The following is a 24,857-nucleotide window of genomic DNA, read 5'->3' as shown; positions in this document are numbered from 1 at the left end:
ATATCTGGAGGCAAGTTCTAATTCCCCATCGCTGAATCCCCACCGATAAAGCCAACAACTGCATCCCGACACCAACTGGTCGTTACGACACTAAGGATGATTGAGCTGAAACCCAAACCAGTGAAGGCTCTACGACGGAGCCTCAGACATGGGGAGCCTGACCTACATTTCTCAGAATACAAACCAACCCACCCCCCTTCTGAATCTCTACTGCATAAAAGTTGATGAGAAATGTTGAATTTTTAATTCAAATACAACAAAGCTGATGGAATTGCATGCATTCAGCGAATCACTGCAGCTCATGTTGCAGCTGTACCAAGCTTCCCTTTATCTGGTCATGTCAGAGGAGAGCCCTGTTAGCTGGAACACTGCTGGGCTTCACCCATTCATCGCATATTAAAAACATAGGAACACCATTCTGCAAAATGCGTTGGTCCTCACTCACACAGTCGGTTCATTCATGTGGAGTCCAGTATCGACACATAAATGGAGACAGAGGCTGCAGCCGTCCAGTCAAACATCAGAGCAGGTTACAGTGGAAGTGGAAAAACAAACAAAAAAAAAAAGAAAAATCGCTGCATTGTCTTTCAATGCACAGACCGACTTCTTGCTTCCACAATCAAACGCTGCATTGACCTATTTTCCCTGCGCTTCGCTGCCTCGCCATGGATGAAGTTCAAAAGCGTATCTGACAAGACGACGAGCGTTTCATAAGGTCGAAGGAGTTTCATGAAGACAGATCGAGTCTGAAAGTGTTCAGAAAAACCCCCCAAATAAACATATTTACCTTTTTGACCTGCGCCTCCTTGATTTTCTCCAGAGCGACACGGATCTTCTCTGCCTTGATCTTGGCGGCTTGCTCCTCCTTAATGGAGACACAGGAACATGTTTAATCCATCATGGCACACACACACACTGTTTAATCCAATTTAAGCCTTTTTTTAAAGTTGAAATGCCACAAACCGCATAAGGATTTTTCTCTCCATTTTCGTAGCTTACCTGCCCCCTCCAGCAAGATGCCATCATCTCCATTCTACAGGTTAGCAACGCTTACACTTGTGTAATTAATATGTTATACAACTGATGTGAATCGTTGCAGTTGCAGCTGTGGCATTCCCTCAAACGTGGCACTCCATCATTCTGGATTCAAAGGAAGCTGCTGCAGCTTCCTTTGATCCTCTTAAACAATGCTAGAAGATCCCTAAAGGGCGCGAGGCTGCAGATTGATGCAGGAACACTTCAAAGAGCATCTATGAATCCCGAAAAAATACAAAATCCTCGGAAGAAGTGGGAAACATTGTAAAGTTGTTCCACCACGATCGTCGGCGGGGATGAAACTGGGTAAAAGTCTGCGGCGGCGTGGGGGTTCACTGACATTCACATGTGCATCCAATGTGCACAATTTCACAAACCAAAAAAAAAAAAAAAAAAAAGGAGATAGTAGGAAGGAAGACGCCCCTCCCCCTTGCCTCTTCCCTTCCTCTCTTCAGAACAGCAGCCAGGCTTTGGGAGCGTGCCCAATCGATGGAGCATAATCCCCACAAATATAGCAGGAGCCGAAGGGGTCGGCCAACCAGAGAGCTGCTTTCTCAGGACCCTCCAGCCAATCGGCGAGAGACGATGGCAGCCTCCGGTCCAGAGGCTAAGCCACAGTGGCAGGGATGCGCGGCGGCGGAATTTGGGTGAATGAGGTGCTGAATATTTGACGACGTCTACAGATGTGTTCGCAGAAAGAGGGCGAGGGGTATAAACGAGAACCACCCCCTCCTCCCTTTGACCCAGACTGTCTTTTTTCACATGAGTAGCTTCAAAGCAAGCAAACATTAACGGAGTCGGAGTCGGTGTGGCCGACTCGGAGCGGCCGGCGTTCAGAGTAAGGGGGTCAGGATGGGTTTAACCTCAGATTTAACCCTCTGACACCGGCACAACTCCTGTTTCTGATCCTACTCTACTGACATGTTCACACCCAGCCAGTTTTCAAGAGCTCTTCTGCATGTTTTAATTTTTTTATTTTTTATTTTGGCATCCTCACACTTTGATGTCTTTCCACTCTAGACTGGACTGTATCTCAAACAAACTGATCTGTTTTATGTGATAGGACTCCACAAGCTGATTTATGATGAATTTATATATAATTGTAAAAACCTCTGAGGTAGAGACTTTGTAAATCTAGCCCCAGTTTCAACTTAAATAACGGAAAACTACTGCATAACACTGACAGATACAAGAAACATTAAACCTCAAAAAGGTTGATAAATTAGCTTGACAAGATTATTTCCTCATAAAACAGAAAGTAAATCAACAGTAGGCCGCATGCAGAAAAACACGGAAAGGAGACCCAGCACAGATCCAAAGACAAAAGCCCCCATGCATCTGAATAAGGTTTAATAAAGACCAACTCATGGTGAAGTTAATGAGGAAAAATTAATTTGATGCTATCCATCCTTAAAAGCTGTAATCAAAGCCTTCATATACAGATCGCTGAATATGGCGATCTTGGTTTTCCCCCAATAATAAAGATCAGGGTTCCGAAACATTGTTATGGAAAACTGCCAAACTTTTCCTGATTCAACTTTCCAGAGCCTATGCTCTCATCGTTATCCAGACGTCGAAAACACTAAAATCTAATTTCAACGTTTCCAGACCGTGTCGGAACCCGGAAAGATGGACATTTTTTTCTCCCCCGCCCCCCAGCAGGCATGCAGAGACTCCACAGACACCCACACCGATCATGGAGTGTAAAAGGAAGTCACCTTGGTCAGGAGGTGAGAAGGCTTCCCAGCTATGCTTTTCAGAATGAGTGAGGTTTCTCGGTCCAGATAGGAATGCTTGGGTGAGGAACAGGAGATCAAAAAGAAAGAGCAGAGGAAGAGACAAAATACAAGGAAGTCAGTGCCAGATGATTATCTGAGGCTTATTAATTACAGGTGCTGTGATTCTTTTTTTTTTTTTTTTTTTTTGAAAAAATAAATAAAGCAGCGTGGAAAAGAGAGAAGAGTCTAAATAAAGCACTCAGCAGTTGTGGTTGTCGTTAGCTGCAGCTGTGGGAGCTGAAGGAAAGACTGTGTGAAGTGTGAGGAAAATTCAGATGTAGTTTCACTTACAGTTCAGCTGCTTTCACACGTCATTTTACAGCAGTTTCTAGATCTCATTGTCTCATGAACAAAACTGAAATATTACGATCGTACCTCTGCAATAAAGGGTTTTAATTGGACTAAAAAATCTGAAAACCACATCCATACACAAATAACCATTTGACTTTTTTTATAAGAACTGCTAAATGTTTTTTTTTTTTTTAAACAGGTGTAAAACATTCCCCCAAACCCCAATTTGAACACACAACAATGTTCTGTATTTTCAATACCATAAAAATTATTTTCCACGATTATAGTTCACTGTACTCCTCACACGCAAACTTACAGTGGCCCGGTCCACTTCACCCTCGCGGGAGGTGAAGTCAAGCTGGCGTCTGGCCGGCCTACTGCTGGCCCGTCGCAGAGTGACATGCTGGAAAAGTCGGAAGGTGCAGGCAGGCAGGCGGGCAGGCAGGCGGGTGCGTGTGTGTTTGTGGGAAGAGGCCAACGGTAAATCAAAGGATGCAAACAGAAACAAAGTGAACACATGCAGGAGGGGGAGGGAGACATGCAGGATAACATGGTTGTTGTGACCTGACTTATTTTTCATTTTTCTTTTTTTTTTTTTTTGGACGCCTGTTTTTCTTCGAGCTTCTACAGGCGTGGAATAAAGCTGAGATTTGCTGTGCCTAAAACCAGATTAAATGAGTCTTACCAACACTTTAGAGCAGTGTTTCTCAAACTTTTTTTAGGCTGAAGGTTAAACACTCACAGACCACCTAACTTTAAATTATTGCCGCAATAAAACAACATCAAAAAATGACTTTTTTTTTAATTCCAAGTGTTGTGTGCATTAATTATATTTTAGGATTGTTTGTAATTTAGAAGCATGATAAAAGAAAAAGAAAATTGAGTTGCTTGGTAGAAACAAACATTTTCTTTCAGTCTGAGGAAAGCCCAACATAATCTATTATTTTATTTTAGGTGTTTAGATGCAGTTAGTCAACGTGGGGCACAGCGCTGCTCACCACCTCGCACGCTACGTGTCGCATTTTGAGCTCACATCACAGCAAATAAACGCTTATTTACATGCAGCACCTTGATGACCACAGTTTGAGAAAGACTGCTTTAGAGGTTCATCTGGTTTAGTGGCGAGATCCAGGAGCCCAGAAAAAGCCGTTAACATTGCAATCCAAAACTCTGTAGATTGCAGTGGGTTTCATTACACAAGAGGATGCATAACACACCAAAAACATGCAACTCAAACTATCCCCCTTGGTTATTTTGCTGTGTGCTTTGTTTTTGGTTTCCGTGCAAACATCATACCTCTGTGCTGGTCTGGTTCTGCCCCTGCGAGCTCGGACTGCCCCGCTCATCTGCCTCTCCTCCCGCCATCGCTTTATCCACATCCAGGGAGTCCATGCTGGAAGCCGAGGCGCACGCCGAATTAATGCTGGAGCGCTGCGACTGGGCCTCCTGCTCACAGGCCGTGCCCACCGAGCCGGTTCTGCGGTGCTGCCCGCCACCGGACGATCCGGAGGAGGGGCGCCGCAAAGCTGTGGAGGAGACCGAAGACGAGGAAGACGAAGTAGAAGACGAAGAGGAAGTCTGACGCGCCGCTTCGTCCATGCTGAGGGAGGCCTTCTCCAGCTGGGAGGTGATGTCGTCCAGGGAGATGTTGGAGGCCGCAGGTCGGGAGCTGGTGCTGCCGCCCCGAACCGTGCTGGCCGGCGACGCTCTGGCACTGCTGCTTGTGCTTCCTGAGGGAAATGTTTAAGAAAAAATATAAACACTGAGAACACAGAAGTGATATACCACAAAAACAGTCAACTTTGACATGTTCAGAAATCCCTGTCTTTGGATTTTTTACAAGTAGAGTTTAGACTTTTTGTCCATTTCATTCATAAAAACACAAAACTTAAACACGTTCAAGGAAGATATATCTACAGATGTCAGGATGGACCGATGAAATGAATGGACAAAAGAATAGACGGATGGATGAACACAGCCTGTTCTCACAGTTAATCTCTAGAAATAAAAAAAAACTGGTTGACTTCTTTTTTTCTTCTTTATCAACTCAACCACTTCATCCTTAATGAAGCCAATATGGATGTGGAGGGATTTCGTTTTTAAATTTCAAATTGAAAAACAATTCTTAATATTCATCGAAAAACACAAAATCTAGAGAAAGATCAAGAGGTCCCTTCATAAAAACCCTTTTGTGTATTTTTCTGTGACTGGACAGAGTCTGACTGCTTCCTGTGAGCCGCTGCTCATTTGGTCGGCCTTTTCTATTCTGAACCAGCGGAGAACAAAGCCGGCGCTCATTCTCCCCTCGCAGTGACTCATTTAAAAGTACCTATTTATCCCGAGAGAGTCAAACTCAAGTCTTTGTAATTCTGCTGACCTTTGATTTGCACACAAAGCAGGGGAGTAACTCATGACACAATCTCCTTAAAATGCAGCACGCTGTAAAGAGACTGAACTACCTCCGCTGCTTCCCCCTCCACTAGTGCCAGGGTGCTTGGTGCTGGCACTGCGGCCCCCGGGGCCCCTCTGTTGTCCCTTGTTCTGGCTGCGAGACGCCGAGTTTGGTTTGGAGATGGTGCTGAGCTCTTGCTCGATGGAGCAAAGGTCGGCCATCAGGGCATCCAGGTCGACGGTGTCTCCCTGATTCAGAGCCTCTGTGAAAAGATTTCACAGGGGATGGAAGGGGAAGCAGGTTCATTATGGAGGGAACTCAATAAATTAGGAAATTATTTGTTTGTTGTGCTGCTTTTTGACACCCGAGTCTCACCGTTTATGTTGTACATAGAGAAGCGGTAGGAGAAGTTGGCTATGTTCGTTTCCTGCCTGAGAGGCGGCTTCTGCAGTGCTTTTTGTGGCCGACCGTCATCCAGACTCTGTGATGAATGAAAAAAAAACAAAAAAAAAACAGCAAACACTGAAAAACAACCAAGACAGAGGATCATAACAACCACGTCTGACTGCAACGCTCCTAGGTGTCTCACACACACAGCGCTGCATATCTGCACAATGTAAAGTGAAGGGGAGAGTTGCTAGGAAACAGAGACAGGATTAGCAGTGTTACGGTTTCCATGGATACAGCCTCTTCCTTATTTCCTCCTGCCTGTCTACCTACCTGTGTGAGCTTGTCCAGCTCGCCCAGCCAGGCCCCAAACATCTTGTCCAGGTCCTGGTCCTCCTTGTCGCTGTCCTCCTCTGCCCCGTGGTCCAGCTCGTCGTCCGACACCTGATCCATCTGCACACACAAAAATTTGAAATTGCTATATTATAGATTATAGAAGAGAATTATAGATGAGAAGACACCAGTTCATCCCAGAGCAGCCAGTGAAAGTGATGCAGGAGAGATTAAAGGCCACACACAACATTTAAGGCCATAATAAGGACTGAAATGTGTTAAACTGAGGGACTTCACAGGTGTTTTTAGTGATACAGCACCCCCAAGTGGACAAAAAGAGTAGATCAGCTGAATATAAATGAAATCAAAATCACCATTTTCATTTCATTGTAAAGCAAAAAGTTAAATCAAGAGGAAGCATTGTTTCAACTGATGGCATAAATAAAAAGTAAAACTTAAAGAGTAGGCACATACTCTTAACAGGAGTTTAGATTTTTTATTTTACGAACAACTTTTTGATCAAATTTTGGCAAACGTGACATCACAAATCAAATGCAAAACAAAATCCACCACATATATGTGTGATTATAAAGAGATTATTAAAGGAATTAGTTTAAAACCTAGGAGTTTAGAATTTCACAGTGTACATAAACTTATATTTGACAGCAAGAATCTTGGAGGCATAAATGAAAATCAACTATTTACAGCTTTAACCCGTAAAGCAAATAAATGACATTAACGTCTTAATACGTAGGACTGACTATTTTAACTAGAACATGAGGAGGAGATGCTATCAATCACAATATGAAGATCTGTGGACAGTAAATGTGAGTCAATCCTTTGATACAGTCCAGCAATCTCCCTCCAGAGTCGTCTGATGGAATATGCCCCAGTAATCCCATTGATGTTTTCAGACGGTGTCACTGCCTCCAGTTACCCAACCCATGTAGTGTCAGTCACCAGCTGGGTCTGTACCAAACCAGGATTAACCCCTCTGATGACCCTCATTCGTTTGATCTGACAAAAAATATATATATATATTTTATGCTTTTATGGGAATTCCTGAGCTTCTACAAGAAAAGCTGTTTGAAATCCTTGTTGTGCTACAGGAGAGAGGTAAAAGCTTCAAATATATGTGGTTGGAGCTGAAAAGCAAAGCAGTACTGGACGGCAACTCAGACTGAAACCCCACAGCAGTTGGGAGACACTTGTTACAGTGTCACATTACAGCATCGATGATGGATAGCTTCCTGCCTTGGCATTGGGACTTGGTCCATCGGCTTGAATAAGAAGGTGGGATATGCATGTGCAACCTAAAAACAAACCAAGTAAAACTGGGTGCGAGCGTGTTTGAAATTACATCCATCCTCTTGCAAGCGAGTGTGCTAGGCGGAACAGGAAATGGCCTGGATGTGCAGAATTTCTCATTTCCCTTATGACCCGCTCCGAGTCGGGAAACTCCAGCTGTCCTTCTGTTTTCTGCACCACTTACTGGGAAGGGGAGGGATTTTGAGGGTGTGGGAAGACAAGTTGAAAATGAGGTCCAGACTCCTCCACCCTTACAGCCATCAAATGGACCATTTACTGAGGCCTTGTGGTTTGCCAGTTCACCATTCAGTCATTATCATTTCTTGATTTGGGTACATGTGGCTCCAGCGACACTCACCGACACTTGTTTTAGGGTTACTGCACATTTAGCGACACAATACTTTTGAGACTGTATAGTAACTCTGATTTAATTTACAGCAGATGAAGTGTCAGTCTTGATTAAATCTAGACAAATATGAGGTAACCTCCCCCACCCCCCCCAAAAAAAAACCCAGAGTAAAAATTATTGCATAACCTAAAACAAAGCACTCTTCGACAATGACTCTAGTTATGTCATCCTAATGGAATCACAGCCTCAGCCAGAGATCCTGCTGCAGGTTTAAGCGAATTACCACCTGCGGCCCAGCTTTTAAGCTTATGGACCATGACCTGGCCGAGATGCAGGGCTGGGAGGAAGCTGCTGTGTGTCCGAGAGTGTGTATGCGCTGGAGCATTATCACCACTGAATGCCAGCCTTGGCCTTTTCCCTCCTGATACAGAGCTACGCTATTCTGTCTCGTCTGAGCATGACCGACACTGATCTGGACGGGTCAGGGGTCTAAACTGAATGAGCAGAGGTCAAAGGACTTCCCAGAGGAGTCTCTTTTCCTAGGTCTTTTTGTGAACGACTGCTGCCGCAGCTGATGAATCAACAAAAAAGGAATAAAGGGAAGAAAGCATAGTGTGTTTTTTTTGTCAGAATAAGATGCACCAATCTTCCAGCCCATACCGATTATCGGTTTTCTTTGAGGTCTGGCCTGCAGAATCTGATTTTGACAGTTTCTAAAAGTTAGGAAATCGAAATATTTTGAACAACACATTAAGTTAATTTTTTACTATTTGAATTTTATCAGCCAGTCACTGCATGGCCACAGCTGATCAAGGGGAAACCGACCAAACTTAGACCAACTAACTTGTAAATCTCTAATCGGAAACAGAAAGGTCGTCTTCTTACAATGAAAAACTCTTCTCATGAGACTAGAGAAAGTATAGCATTTAGCCCTGATAACAGCAAAGAGGTAGGAGGAGGAAAAGCGAAGGAAAAGAACAGATATCTATCTTTAGCCATTCAGTTCAAAGAGTGTCAAGAAGATTAGAAGAGCGCCGAGTAAAGCCTGTGTAACAAAAGGAACAGATAGTGTATGTAAATTTTGAATCGTGCTGCTGAAAAAATGCTTAAAAGTGTTGGATTTTTGGTCAAGTGTATTTTTGTCACCAGAGAAAGTAGGTTAATAAGTGACGAACTCCCTGACTTCTAGTCACATGACTTGGAATGACTGATCCTGCCTGCGGGATAATTTCACACCAAACTTGACACACATGAGGCGCCAAACCACTGACATCATGTCAGATCAAAGGATTTGGTTGATTGTTTCTTTGTCATAACGATGCTTCTTGGTAATAAATCTCTCGCCATTAGAAAGTCTTTCAATTAAATTGCAATACATCTGTATAGATTATACATTTGTATGCGTTGTACCAGAAGAAAAAACTCCCTTTGTGTCAATCAAGCTTGTTCGGTACAATTGATTGAACTGCATAACAGCAAACAACTTTTCTTACTTTTGTGCCAAGTTTATAGTGCATTTAAAAAAACAAAACAAAAAAACAAGAGATCTACACCAGGAGGCCCCAGATCTCCCTGCTTCTCTCCATTAGTTGGAGAAAAATGCATGAAATTACATCACAGGTCAGGCTGGGTCTTCTTGGCCGAATCCTCGCTAAGTTCAGTTTGTGTAATGCCGACAGAGTATCCCTGACCATTTGGTTCCCATTAAAACGCCGTTTGAGATTGACTAACAAGTTTTATGATTCAGCTTTCAGTTCCAGACAAGTAGTAGTCTTAGGTCTGGGGAGTTTACAAGAACGGTAAGTTGCTGACGTCTCAGTTAGCAACAGGCATGGGTCACTGGAGGTTTTGGTAAGCAAAGAACAATCATTATGAGGAGTCATTAAAAAAAAAAACACATGGTTACATGTTCAAAAAAAGTTTTGAACATGTAACCATGTAACTCTGCTTTCTGTTCGCTGAACTGGGAAAGAGAAGTATCTGTCCTATCTGGCCTGATTCATGACCAGTGTTTCCAGTTAACATTCAAATACCAAAAGCTCAATAAACGTGGGTTATAAATAAATCCTTTCATATTTCAAACAGACAGGAAATATGAGGGCTGAGACGTGGAAAACTGACATAACTAAATAAACAGTTTGGTAGCCAGATACTTCCGCTTGAGCTGATTTTTCCATCAAGTATTTCTAAACAGGCTATTTCTAGATTAAATATTGTCTTCATGAACTGAAAACTGAATCAATCTTGTTCTAATATCCATTTTTCCCCCTTCATATTACCCTCGCAATGCCACCTCCCAACTGAAAAGCCTTAACAAATTATATAATACTAGCAAAGTGAGCCAAAATTAAAGGGAAGCACTATGGAAAATAAGAGAGTAGGGAACAAGAGGTCGTTAACAGAAACTCATTGAACTGTAAGAAAACATGAATAGCTGCTGCGGTGCTTGGCTGTAAACACAGATTGGGAATTCTTCAGAGTTTAGTGGGATACAAACATTTAAAGCTCTTAAAGTCGCTGGCAGCAGATGCAGGAGTTTCACCACTGCTAGGAGTGGCTTTAAATCTGCCAGGTCTGAGGACTACAGCTAATAGGCCATTTAAGATGTTCCCCAGTACAAAGTCAGAGGAGAATCATTTGGGGACAAAGTGGTGCAATTAACCCTCCTGGTGGGAAAACATATGGGCAAAGCAATGCTAACGGCTAACATTAGCTTCTGATGCTCCTAAACACATTTGAAGACAATTAGGCTACTATTTTTAAGATGTTGTGGAGCATTTTTTTTTCATTTTGCATGCAAACAACATAATTACCATTAAAACTTGAGAGTTTCTTAATCTAGTTTATTAAATTTTTTGTTAACCTAGCAGCTAGCTTAAGAGGCCCCTCTTTGGTTGCTGGTCATGTTGCCCTTTTGTATTAAGGCAATCCTGCTGTTTTCAGACTCAACTTTTAGATATTTTTGTGGCCCGTGCTACTGTTCATCCCTTAAAACGTCAACTATTTAAGGCATGCCACTAAACAGTTTTAAGAAGACAGGAGATTTGAGCATGTTTATGATGAATATCACTCACAGTTTAATCAATTAAACTAATAAGCAAATATACATGCATGCTATTTATTTACAATATGGTCCAATTTGAAGGTTTTCATCCTCGACGGGATAAATTTCATCCTCCTGCTCATGTCATCCAGTATGAAATGTGCTTCCAGAAAGATTATGACTCATGACTTACACATATATGCGTCTAGTTGTCAAAATAGCCTGCATGGGATAAACTGAAGTCATAAAACAGACACTGAAATCCCAAGACATAAGACATCACAAATGACATTCTGCATCACAATGAGCCTGCTTAAAAGCCTGCAAAGTCCATCTTGTGATATCGCGTGTGACGAGCCTGTCAGATCGAGGCCTTCGTCAAAGAACAAAGCCTCCCGGTCTTGAATGCTTGGTCTCAGTGCCACCGAGATATAAAACAGATTCGATCTCTCTGCAAAATGTGAGAACGTCTAATTACTTCCAGGCTTATGTTTGCAACACAGATGATGGTCACTCGCTCATATCCGCAGCTATTTATCCTTTCCTTTTTTGTTGCTGACTAAATCCAAACCACAACAACACAGAAAATGTATAAGGCAGTACAAACCTACCCACTCACTGTGCAACTGAAAAAACTCCAGCTTCTAACTAACTGTGACTGACTTAAACCTTTGACCTTTAGTGAATGTGATATGCCACTCTAAAGGTAACATAATAATGTTTGAGTTGGATAAATATTGGGCTGATTCTAGTTAGAAAAACAAAGATGAAGCCTACATCTGAAAACTTTCTGCTGACAACTTTCTGTACATGACAACTTTGGGTAATCCCCAGGTAACTGTGGCTCATCCTGCAATCAGAAAGATGTGGGTTTGATTCCAGCTTCCTCCAGCCACATGTTGATATGCCTGTAGGCAAGGCACCAAACATCAATGTTTTTGCATCTGTGAGTGCAACTGGGCTAATGCGGCTCTACTGTGACGCACTTTAAGTGGCTATAACAACAATATGAATATAAACTCAGTTCATTGTTAGCCGGTTTGTCTGCGTTTCATTAGACGGACGTGAGAAATGACGACTTCCGGTTACAAGAGGCCAAAATTTTCATGAACGACAGTCTTTTGGTAACTTCACAGTCATGGTCACGCTACTCTGAAGGAAACCCAGACGGAGTTTACAGTAAGCAATGCTAAGCGAGCTAAATTTAAATTGCTAATACAGGAAAGTTAAAAATGTCAGTATTTGTGTACAATTCAATCTAAATATAAGATGTGAGAAGAAACCTGTCTTTAGAAGCAATAAATGAATGAATTAATGTCGCAATAAGCAATAAATGAATTAATCGCATGACAAATTAAAAACCAGAAGCTGGATGAATAAACAGTCTTCAGTCTGGTGCACTGGTCTTAACTACTCTTGTTTTTTAAAGTGCAATTTTATTTCCATAGACTTTGTAATTAATTTAGTTTATTGTATGTTTCTTTAATTTGTTTTGGATATTTAAAATGTCTTCCAGTTCCAGTGTGAAAAGTTCATTAGAATTTTAAGTCTATTAATCTTTGAGAATTTGTGCTTGCCTTTGCCATTGTATTACTTGAAAATAGTTTCAAAGCAACAATTTTATATTTATTGCAGTAACTTCTGGGACAATTTATTGTCGAGCAAATTGTGTTGTTCTCACAGGCCTTTTTTGAAGGATGCTGTCCTTTTTGTGTAGTTGTCTTTTAATTAAATAAATTTGGAGGATCGTAATCATTTTCAGTGATGCAAAATTAAAAAAAAATTAAAAAAAAAACTGTAATCAGCCACAAAATATCTGATCAGTTGCTTCTTTAGGAGTCACTGACGTCTGTTTTGGCATCATTTCTGATATGTGGAAAATACTGTAAATATCTTAGAAGCAATAACACTCTCGTCTTCCGCTGAATATTAATGTCGCTGTGTTTTCATATCAGGACTGTGGTAGTAAAAAATAGCGACATCGATCACATATAAAGGAGGGACTGTTGGGAGGACAGATGAGCTGGTTAAGAGCAACAGAGGAAGAAAGGGGTTGATGGATGGACACAATAACAGGGGAAGAGCTACCATTAGACTGTGAATAGCGTCGGGGGCTGATCGCCAAAGCAGCGGCTCTGGCGACATCAGTCACGCACGAGCAACAGCCACCAATCAGACGCACACATACGGAGTCAGGATCAGTCGAGCGTGGCATGACACAGCGATCCCGGACGATTTATACAGCCAATTAAGAAGGAGGGGTGCATAAAGAGCTGAGGGGGGCCGCAGAGAGGAGAGACAGACAGATGGAGAGCAGGAGCTGCACAGACCCAACCTAGAGAGGAGGGGGATAGTGGAAGTGCACGGTCACACTGGTGGGTGGGAAGTGTGAGGACGCAGCGAGCTCACCAGCATCACGGCGAGGCGAAATTCAGCAGCAATTGTCATGGCAACACACGCACAGATCTCTGCCACACGAGCCTCATCACTCTCGCTACGCTGCGCTAGTTCCTCTAACCACAAACGGAACAATCATGTGCTGGGTTCTGTTGTCTGTCTGCATGGAAACATCGGCAATAAAATCAACAAGAAACGCAAAAGGTGATCTGTGCTCGGTGAGAGCTCTCAGAACGTCAACTCTGTTCGCTCATGAACAAACATTACAGAGGATGCGTCAGCTTCCCTGTAGGGCACGAGCCGAAATCAATATTCCTGTTGAGAGATCAGGTTCCGTCCAGACGCATACACCCCATACACACACACACACACACACACAGACACACACACACACACACACACACATGCAGAGGGGCTCAGGTGGTCTGCTGTAATATGTTCACACACTAACACCAACTTTTAAACATGATGCAGCACTGAGGCTGGGAACACAGGGATTATTCAGCGTTTGGTCAGGGGAGGGTTTAAATAAACCAGAATGCACCTGCAGTGTGAATTAATCAGCACCAACGCTGCTTCAACTCAATGGTTTCTGCAAACAGATATTAAAAAGTGACACACCTGACAATGTTAATACGCTGGAAAGCTTTTAGAGAACGTGACAGTTATTTATCGACACTTCATATTTCTGTCAGCATTTCCCCGCGAAGGCAGTCAGTTTGATTAAGCGGACAGAAATTTATTGATTAAACAATTACATTAATCACAGCGAGCGAGCATGGTTACTTTTGCTGCCATTTTGAGCTTCTTAGAAGGATTAACAACATTTGAGTTGGATTATATAGTTGGTGCCATTATGTTTTCAGTTCAGGGCTGCAACTAACAATTATTTTAGTAATCGATTGTTTTATCACGTATTCTGATGATTATTTGGATAAAATTTAAAAATTCTGCAGATATTTCATTTAACCACTTTGTTTTTTTTACACACAATATTAGAAATACAATAAAAGATGCAAATAATGAATAAATTTTTTAAGTAAGAAAACTGTATTTTTCTGTACAACAGTGCATCACAATGAAGTTGGTGTAAAGACAAACAAATGTCAGTGTCTAGGAGGAATATCTCTGTCTCTCTCTGTCCATATCCCTCCTGCAGCTGCTGTTTGGTTTTATCCGTCTCATCGGGCAGACCCGGAAAATTTGCCGGACTCGTTTCCAGCCATACCTCCTCCAGCATTCCTCGATGTGCCAGGAACGCACAATCGCATACCAAAAGGCCTTCATGGCTCCATCTCAGAACCAGCAGGAGAGATCGGCTCAAGGGTGGCGTTTTAAAAGCGCCTGAAGAAAACAGTTGCCGTGATAACTGTGATGAGCTGTGCGTGATGTGCACGGCCGTGCCGACGGGCGTGCCGAGCGGTACGGACAGCTGAGCGGAGGTGTTAGTGGGAGTCTGTGAGTGACACTGAAGCAGTGTGAATCGCCAGCGAGCAGCCACAAGCTCGGCCTGGTGGATTATTTGTGTTTGTTTTGTTTTGCTTCTCCTATCAAAAGGTCTTGTGCTCCGTGAGTCGTCGGCTCATCACAGTCACACAATGTTAAGTCAGCAGTCTAAACACAGATTCATCTGTCTGAACGACGAAGAAAAGCAGCAGCTTTATCTTTTTTTCTCTGGCTGAATGAAGCACACAGTATCGCTGCATACTGCTGGTCAGCTGGTTGAAAGAAGGCTTCTATGTTTTACTGTCACTTTGTTTTTAAGTAGGAATATTTGGAGCAATTCTGTATCAAAAATATATTAAAAAAAAAATGCAGTTTGATAAAGGAGATTTTTTTTTAACTACTGCACATGACACATTCAGGTACAGCTGGGATACTAAAAAGCAACTTTTATACACGTTTTATTCTCAAATATGGGTATAATCTTATTCAAAAATGTCTAAACCTAAAACTGACTGTTATCAAGTGGTTATAATGTTGTATAATCTACTCATCCAGGCGTTGACAATGCCTTCGAATTCTACTTTAAGAAAATCAAACCAAATTGCCAGTCAGTTCTATACTTTCCCAATTTTTTTTTAAATTAGTATACTTTTGATTGAAGTACAAAAAATATCATGTTTTATTTATTTCCCTTGACTGAACCATATTGGATCATGACTTAATACATACCAAACTGTGATTGCTGTGTATCTTTACAACCCTAGTAAAAACAAAGTGCAGCGCATATTTATTGGTTTTTCCGTGGAACAGATTTATTGGTGAAAACTAGGAATGACGTCCGGTCATGCCGCGAGAATCTCCGTCTCTTTAGTAAAGAAATAAGTTCAGTTTGACAACCAAAGACATAGAGAGCAACGAGGAAACTTCTAAATGCTACAAAGCGCAACATCTTTCTGCGAACCACAGCTGCGACTCGACCTCACATGCTTCCACTTAAGTCGAGAATTAGCTCCTTCGGTGAGGAAGACTCTCCCCTTCCCTCTCATTTAGCTTTGATTTACACAACCTTCTGGAGGCTTTTTGGGGCGTAACCTGTATGCTCCTCAAACTCTGAATTCACAACAACAAGCAAACAACACAGATCTCGATTGTCAACGGGGAATGCCACTTAGTTAAAAATGTAATTCAGTCAGATGACTGATGGTGCTGGTTTGAGAGCGTAGAGCCCCAGACACGCATGTCGGAGAGACTGCAATATAGCCAGGACATTAGGCCACCAGAAACAGAGCTTCACAGGAAGCTGTCTGCAGGATTCCTACACATTCATCTGGTAGATACTCCACAATTTATGTTTATTTAAAATATTAGACACCAAAGTTCACTTATAAATTATGGCAGATATTTCTAGAGAGGGCAGGAACGTTGAAAAAAAAAAAACTAAAAATGAATGGAAAGAAGGAAGAAAATACAACAAGAAAGGAGGATAGCAGGAAAGGATTACAAGAAAAGTAATGAATAAAGGAAAGAAACTCAAGTAAGCAAGGAAGGACTCAAGACAGCAATACAGTAAAAGAAAGAAAAAAGTAAAGGAAAGATAAGAAAAAGAATAAAGGGAGGAAGAAGGACAAAATATGATGGTGAGGACATCAGGAAGGAAAGAAGGAGGCAAAAGAGATGAAAGTAAGAAAGTATGACATAGGGGAGGAAAGAGGAATGAAAAGGAGTCAAGACCCATGAAAGGAAGACGATGGAAGGAAGGACAAAAGGAAAGTAGGAAGGAGGAAAAAGGGCACAAGGAAGGAAAGAAAGATGGGACACAAAAAGGGTGGAACAATGGAAGGAGGACACAAGACGAACAAAGCACAAGGAAGAAACGAAGGAAATAAACAAGGACATGAATGAAGGGCACAACATTGCCCAAATGTTGTGCCCTTCCCACACTTTCCAAGGTGTGGAAATATTTTTTCCTCAATCCTATTTTCTCCATCCATACTCACTCAGAGCTGGAAAATACTTGGATACCATTCCGTACTTTAAAAAAAAAAAAAAAAAACTGTATAGGAACGCTGTGCTTGATGCTTTCCAGAAACCTGCCCTTTCTTTCACCACAAGGAAAAACAGCAATGCCAGCATTTATTAACTATAATTTACAGGAACTCTTACCTCTGAAGTGGCTTTTCCTTTCTTCCTACTGAGGGTAAAGGTCAGACCACCACTCCACTCTGCGGCTGGGCTTTTATCCCCTGGAAAAAAAACAACAAAAAAACAAAACGGAAACCATGATCAGACATGAGCAAGTTTCTGACTGAGCCTGACGTCAACTCGCCGAAGTTGGCATCTTTGGTCAAACGCAACAGACGGACTTTTGTGTTTCTATTTGCGCTGCAGAGGAGCAGAGACGCTCGACAGCTGGAACGGATCGCAGCGAGTTCTCCGTCACAAGAATGCCGAGGATTAACTGGGAAGGGTGCTTGAGCGAGAGACTTAACTGTGCTCAGACGAAATGACTCGTATAGTCGGAGAAACGCTGTCTGTGAAGTTCTTAAAGCAGTCAGCCAGTGTTCCTGTGAATACTTCTAAATCAAAACAGTTCAACTTATAGGGAGGAAAACTACCTTGATAAATGCGCACAGCTGGATGAAAACGGTACCATGCCTTACCCAGTAATTTCTAACATGAGTCAAAGCAGAAGCCTTGCTCAAACTGTTAGGTGTGTGTCAATGTGACTCATGAGTCTGCAAGTTTTAGCACTTCAGTGGGTCATTAACTCGCTACAGTGCTGAGTCATACATTAGGAGGTTGTTGTTGATAAAAAAAAACCCTACGTGTTCAGGGTAAGTAAGCGTTTTAAACAAGCATTTCTACACACTACGGCAGTTCTGAGGTCATTCTGAGCAGAAACAAGCCCACAGCATCACAGATTCTCAACCATACTTAAAAGTGGGGAAGAGGACAAGAGGAACCCCCAAGTATGATAGATCCTCTATTGTATGTAACAATGGGAATGACGTGCATTTGCGCTCCTTTTCGTGCCAAATCTATTTACAAAGTACTGCTAAACAACTCAGTCTTACTCATACTGGACCAACATGCTCAATCATAATGTAGCTGTGACTGTGATTTAGTTGTGGAGTATCAGAGGTAAGGCAGCTGATGTTGTGGCTAACTACAGAGAAGCTGTTCCCGCTGGCCTCAGCTGTTTCTTTTGCTGTCCTGCACGCCAACTGTTGTTCGGACGCAGCATGTGGCCCTTACAGGCAAAAGAAAACCGAGCGTGTGCTTTCACAGCAAACAGACTCCCTGCAACAACGCAGAGAGAGTGCTGTAAAGAGATAGTATGACAACTTGAGTCATCCTTCCACACGTGCCATAAAAAATAACAAAAAAAAAAAAAAAAAAAAACATAATTGCCCCGGTAGATTATAGGTCAGGCCGCTCTTGTAATTTGCAGACGGCCGACGCGCGATATCGCTCAGTCAACACAAGGCTATTGAACAGGTGTGGCAGTGACACACGGGTCTGCGCAGCTGCAGGGAACAACAGTGGCCTCAGTCACAACAGCGAAGGGGCCGCTTCGCAGCTGCTCCGCTGCTGAAAACAAAGGCGGCTCTGCGGCACACGCGCAGACAAACAAGACCGGCTTGCCGTCGAGACGCAGGAGTGCTAAAAAAGCAGCTCGAGCTTGCTTGTGTATTCAGAAGGTGAAGTGTCCATATAAATTAAAGTGAAGGCAACCCACTCCAAAAAATACACACCTCCCCTGTGTCATCAGTTAACGTCACACACGGGGTTCAGTGTGGTGGACACAGGTGTGTCCTTGTCTCCCCGGGCTAAAAGTTCGGCTTTGGGTTGCTCATTTCCTGTCTGGAGCAGGAAGTGGGAAGAAGGGAAGGGCTCTGAGAGAGCAGGGGCGGTTATGATGTCACTGCAGGAAATAAAGGCAGGATTGTGTAGGGGGGGAAAGTACAGCAAACAGACGATGGCAGAGAAAGAGCGCTACAGTGGTTTACAAGCATGTCCAAGATGGTGACGTTCACACAGCAGCACACAAATCATCTGCACAAATCAAACATGATCCTCAATTCTCCAAAGTTCTGTTTTAAGGGGGAAGTTTTTAGTAAAATCACCTTTTTTATGGCTTTATATCATGTTATAATGTTATTCCCTCCTCAAAAACATACATGGAGGCTCACCTTGATTTTTTAGATGCATGTTTGAGAAATCCTTTAATCCCTCTTGGTAACCATTCAGCTGTGCAAACGCCTGGGTGAACCTAGCTCCGCCTTCAATGTGCAGCTCCACCTCAGAGCAGCAGCTTCCAAACTTCTGAGCTCCCCTGCAACCCCCCCACTCAGCTCCTTCAGACTAGCCAGCAGCAATTAGCAAACACCTGTTGGAACTGTGCATCTACTGAGCTCGTATGAACTACTTCTCAGTGCATCGCTGGTAAAAAAAAATGTTGTTAAAGCTTTAATAGAGGAGCGCTGCTGAGATGACTTCCTGAAGGCGGAGTGTCAGAAAGAGCAGGAGCATCAACTTTACCAAGTCAAATTTCTTTTAAGTCATAACTGACATATGACTTAAAAGGTAACAGCTACTTAATCGTGCTATAAAATGATACTAGGCACATCAAAAACACATAATACTGCCCCTTTAAAAAGTTTTAACCAGACAGAGCTAATAACTGGACCACAGTCTGTTTTCTGAAATAGATGAAGCTCAGCGGTGACCCTCAGCCTTCCTGTAAAAGGTGCAGAAGGCGACCATCAGCCAGCCGTTTGACGATGTGCCACATAGTCGACCGGCGATCTGAAGGCATTAGTATTGATCAGTGGATTGCTTTTGTTTCAGGTCAAGTGCAGTCGACCTCTTCATTGGGTCAATACAAAAAAAAATAAAATAAAATAAATAAAGATTTAAAAAATCTCTGCTAAGGTCGTTTGATCGTCAGTGCCTTTGAATCTATGTATTTTGAAGGAGCGCTCCACTGTGGCCTGGAAGGTGCTGGGCTCGAATACCAACTTTGGGTCTTGGGGTTTGCATGTCCACCCAGAACCTTTCTACTTTCATGTCTTACCAACTATTTACTCAACCACCGCATCTCAGTTTACCGTTAGTAGTCCCATATTTCTGAGTAATTATGAAGATAAATCATCTTAATAAAACTCTTGGGTCACTTTATTGCTACAGGGATGAGATGACTTAATTCTTCGATCCAGAAACTTTCCTCAGAGATTTTGGCCCATAGATTTGTCACCTGAACATCCGTGAGGTTCTGTTGAATTGAAATCTGGTGACTGTGCAGGTCATTAGAGTACAGGGAGCTCATTGTCTTGGTAAGAAAATCAGTTTTAAAGGGACTTGAGCTTTGTGACAGACTATTATCCCTCTGGAAGTGGCCATCAGTGGGGGTAAAGGGTTCAAAGTGTGCAAAGAAAAATCCTCCCCTACAGATTAGACCACGAAAATCTAGACATTACCATCTAGATGTCACAGCTAAAACTGAGTGAGAGTCCAACTGGAGGTGGAAAAGCTCTCGCGTCATATCGGACCACAAGCTGGCACCGAAACGCACCAACCTGCACCGAGCCGCTCAGTGAAAATGAGGCATTAGATCATCACTTGCTTCATGTTGACTAGAACTATTGAGGCACTTAAATATCGCGTCACATCCCTACTAAACCATCATGTTGCTCCCATCTGACTGGCTAATTTGTTGTGTAAACAGGCAGCTAACTCATAAACTGGCTGGTTAAAGTACAGTTTAATTAAATATGCTTTAGGTTCCACTGTCTTAATGAGATTTTATATTATTTTCTGAAGTCTTTAAACTTCACCATATTTTCAGTAATTGTTCTGATCCTCATTTGTGCCACTCGACTCTTCGACTATGCCCTCTGATCAACTCCTAGCAGAAAATAATTACAGGAGCTTTATTTATTGAAGTAGCACATCCACATTTAACTGTCATTAAATGATGATTGTTGTGAATCCGACCGTGGAAAACTTATGTAGCACCTCTAGAAACTTTGTTTATTTTTCAGATTTTTTTCACCTCTGTTTGCTATTTTTTAAGTAAAGATGCAAAATATAACAATTTAAACAATATTTTTTAACAAAAAGGATCCGCATAATTATGTTACATGTAGAGCTTAACCAGAGAAAATTTAAAAAGTGAGATTCTTTGTCGAGATCAGAGCTCAAATCCATTAGTGAAGAAGTTATTGAGACAAGCTCTACTATTATTTACCTTCAGCTGTTTCCCCTCATACAATATGCAGTCTGGTTCTGATTACAGTGAGCCCATCTCCACTCCTCAGTGGGATTCTCCATGCTCTTAGTGAGCACTCGCCCCCTGGAAAAACCACACATGGTGGGAATTATGGAATAATGCTGTGTCAGGAATGTTCCCACGATGGCCAGTGGGATCTAATGGAGGTCCCACTGGTTGGTTGGCAGCCGGTTGGGTTTAGCAATAACACACATGCAACGTTGCACAGTGAAATACTTCTTGTATTAGCCCACATTTTGGACCTGCTGCTTTCGCGCTGGATCAGAACCGCTCCTTTGTGGAGATTTATTTGCGCCTGGGTTTTGCTTGACGACAAGGGAATATTGTGTACTCTATAACCTCACTGCCGGCACGGCTCTGGAGCAGAGCTGATATTATTAAAGATACGCATTTCTACTCATTTACACTGTCTTGCAAAACTGTTCACACCCTTCCAACTTTTCCACATTCAGTCAACGTAAAAGTGAAAAAGTTCAAGGTTCATGGCTAAGGTTTCAACAACTCAAATTTAAGACCTAATTAAGACCATTATGAATAATATTTGACATCTGCATCACATACAAAGAAAACTGAGTATTGTATTTAATAGTAGTGCACAGTTTTTTTTGGATAGGTTGGCAACAGAAGTGAGGTATACGTAAAGACGAATGTTGTCCAGCAGACGGGACAAATTTACACTTACCTATGATAGACACAAAAAGCGAGATAGCTAGCTAGCAAGGGTATGCTAGCAGCTAGTTAGCATTAGCCTAAACTGCCTTGAGTCTCAGATCCTGACAGAAAAGTCCCACAAGAAAAATAAACTACACAGAATATGAGATTAAATGGTCCCGCCACCACATATTTAAGGCTAATTTACATCTTTTCTAATATATTTAAGAAATTTTAAGGCCTTAAATTTTAGATGCGTGACCCTGGTGACTGCTTTTACAAATCCCAGCTATCACCAGCAGCTATCATGGGGGTCAAGACACAACAGCGACCTTTCCCTTGAGCTCCAAAAGCAGATAAATGGGCAAACTTTACTCACCAAGAGGAGTTGGCTGTGAGGCACGTGGAGCAAAATAATCAGAAATCACTGGAGAGTGAGGATCAGCCAAGCAAGAAGAGATTACAAACGGTACTCAGCCACCAACTTAACCCAGAAACTCGGTCAATACAACCTTGCAGTCACTTTCAGAGCTGCTGGGGTATTAGTCAGACAGATTTGGATAGAAACAGTCACACATACACACATCGCTTTATGAGATTAAGCTTGTAAGTTTGAGTTACTGTCAAGGGATTCTGCTGCAAAAACTGTGCCAATCCACTTCTGCTACTGCAAGCACGGCACGGCAGCCTTTATTGGCCGGATTCTTTCTGCATTGTAGGTTACTGCAGTGAAACTCTAGATTCCTTCGCTGTCCTCAATAAACCCTGATGTAAAAAAATAAATAAATAAATACAAAAACAGAGCAGCCTGCCAGCGTTAGCTCTTACAGTAAATCCAGAGCACTACATAGAGGAGTGTGAGAAAAAGAGAGGCTTCCAGATTTTGGCAGTCGATGCGAGGAAAAAGACGGATGACCTCACCGCTTCCAAGTTGTTGTCTTTCGGATGAAGCCTCTTCCACCCAAAGTGTTTCACATTTTCCTAACAGGTGTGCCTCTGCTTCCTCCAGCCTTTCTGACGGGGGCCACTGCTAACATCGAGTTCCCACCAATGAGCAGGGCAATCAGCCAACTTCCCCCCACACTTCCTTGAGGTTTCACTGCCCACTTAAGTGCCGCCTGCCGAGGACATGAGCGGGGTAACTTTCCCGCATGTGGTTAGAAGATGCAAGGAGTGCATATTTAAAGAGCGCTCAGCCCTAGTTTTTCGGATCAGAGCTGGTTTGCAGCTTGAACTAAGCACAGAAACACTTGAAACAGTTGGAGGATTTCAATAATGTATGGCTGCACCCGAGTAAGTGTGTCAAGCTGCAGAACAGCTTCTGTGGCTGCAGTTAAAGAAGAGGACAACTTGAAGAATCTGTTACAGTTTTATAATTTATGGATGGGTCTAATTGGGGGTTATGTTTAAAACAAATCGAACTTTTTAGATGCGCTTTGGTTTGACTGAGCAGTTAAGTTTAGCCACAAAACAGTCACTAAAAGTGTTGGATAATGATTTTTGCTGTAAATAGATCATTTGTAGCCGTTCAGCAGGGGAGTTTTAAATAAGGTGGTTTTCCTCAGTTATTCTATAACAAAGAAATGTCTTGAATATGTTTGGAGGGCACTGTACCTAAAATCCAACACAATGAACTGCTCTGAGAATAGTAATACCACCAGATTAAACTGCATCTGATAGCCTCATAATGCTGCCACTATTACATTTTCCCCAAATAACAAATAACGCTGAATCCTCGGTGGATTTCACTGGAATTCAACCCCGAGGTCAGCGGTTCACGCAGCAACCGTTCGCGCCGCTCTCCAAGCGGAGGTCGCTCACCTCAGAGTTTCAGGCCGAGAGGCGGGCATTTCGCAGTGGCGTGGGAGGAGACAGCAGTTTGATTTGTTTACAGCTGTGTGTGGTTCCTCCATCACCCCCAAAAACAAAAACAGAAGCAGCCTGCGCAAGTCGACAAGGTGGAGCGACGAAAAGCTGTTGTGGTTTGGTGAGAAGAACGTGAACTCTGCTCGGGTTCGGCTTCTGTTTATCTCAATAGGAAGGGTAATGGCCATTTCATTTAATTCACTATAGGATGCAAAGCAATCTAGTGAGTAGGGTATAAATCCTGCTTCTCCAGCTGCAGCTCATGAATCACCTGGTCTATAACCATCGGCCAGACAGCACAAACGCATCTCCTCTGAGTTAGCACTTTGCGCGCTCTCAGTAGCGCTCCAGCTTGCCTTAAGCATTCCGTGTCATCTCCGATCCAAGGAGCCATTATCCCGAATCCGACTCCACAGACAACCCATGCCATACATCATCCCACCTCGCTACTGTTGTGGTGGAGCATAATCCAGAGCCGTGAAGAAAGAAACCAAAAGCCATAAATCACATCTTCTGCGTTCTCCGCGCCGATATTGGATACAGCTGCTGAAATTCCAGACGATAACTCCCACAGGGAGTGGGTTTGTGTTTTATTAATCTTGGATGTAGAGATCAGATTTGGGGCGATTGCTCAACTTCATTTGTCGGTGGGTGCACAAAGCCAACCCCCTGAGGCGTTTACTGTCAAGAAAAAGAAAAACATCTTTAGGAGAAAATATTCGCTCAAGCTTGCAGATTACTGCTGGAAACACAGAGCAGGGCGAGATGATGGCCTCGTTCTGCCTGCTCTAATCAGCGGAGAACTGGCTGAAGTGTTCATCAATTCCCCGCCTCAGCGCAGGCAGGTCATCTGACACACCTCGCTTCCTGATGATGCATTAGGATCCTAAACCGTGCTGCTTTTTTTTTTTTTTTTTTAAGGCATAGCGCCTTATTGTAAGTAAATGCCTTGGAAAAGGACAGACAACAGTGCAAACAAAAGCATAAAAGGGGTGTGACTGTACCGCAAAGTGTTTATTTCCATCAACAGAAGCGGGAATGAGCCAATCTTTGAGTGTGTGTATATGAATATGAAAAGGCCAACAGGAAGAGCAACCTGCTATCTGCAGCAACAGATGCTTTTGCAGGCTACGGGCAGCCCTGGTTAGACATTTGTCTTTGTTTGCAGACATTAGGGGCAGCTGCCACCAAAGGTCAGTGAAATGTTGGCAGAGCGAGGCCCTGCAGAGGCTGGAGCCACGTGCCCTGGGAGAAGCTGAGGACACACGCCCACTTTTCCAGCCTGTTTT

General features: G+C 42.7%; 1 protein-coding gene across 6 annotated transcripts in view; it reads right to left on the bottom strand.

Moving 5' to 3' along the window:
- Window positions 1-24,857, bottom strand: part of raph1b (Ras association (RalGDS/AF-6) and pleckstrin homology domains 1b) — a 37,397-nt gene that overhangs the window by 8,959 nt on the left and 3,581 nt on the right. For 2 of the 6 annotated variants that reach the window (XM_016678095.1, XM_007565321.2), the window contains exons 2-9: window positions 16,923-17,002; window positions 6,217-6,336; window positions 5,872-5,977; window positions 5,564-5,758; window positions 4,401-4,834; window positions 3,421-3,507; window positions 2,754-2,828; window positions 788-865 (exon numbers count right to left, since the gene is read on the bottom strand). In XM_016678095.1, coding sequence (XP_016533581.1) covers window positions 788-865; window positions 2,754-2,828; window positions 3,421-3,507; window positions 4,401-4,834; window positions 5,564-5,758; window positions 5,872-5,977; window positions 6,217-6,336 — 1,095 coding nt within the window. In that variant the 5' untranslated portion in view covers window positions 16,923-17,002. The remainder of the gene's footprint in view (window positions 1-787; window positions 866-2,753; window positions 2,829-3,420; window positions 3,508-4,400; window positions 4,835-5,563; window positions 5,759-5,871; window positions 5,978-6,216; window positions 6,337-16,922; window positions 17,003-24,857) is intronic. The other 4 variants (XM_016678098.1, XM_007565323.2, XM_016678096.1 and 1 more) reach the window with 3 other exon arrangements.

The sequence above is a fragment of the Poecilia formosa genome, unplaced genomic scaffold (assembly GCF_000485575.1).
Source record: "Poecilia formosa unplaced genomic scaffold, Poecilia_formosa-5.1.2 Scaffold174, whole genome shotgun sequence".
Classification (NCBI taxonomy): domain Eukaryota; kingdom Metazoa; phylum Chordata; class Actinopteri; order Cyprinodontiformes; family Poeciliidae; genus Poecilia; species Poecilia formosa.
This window is presented reverse-complemented; position numbering and strand designations above follow the sequence as displayed.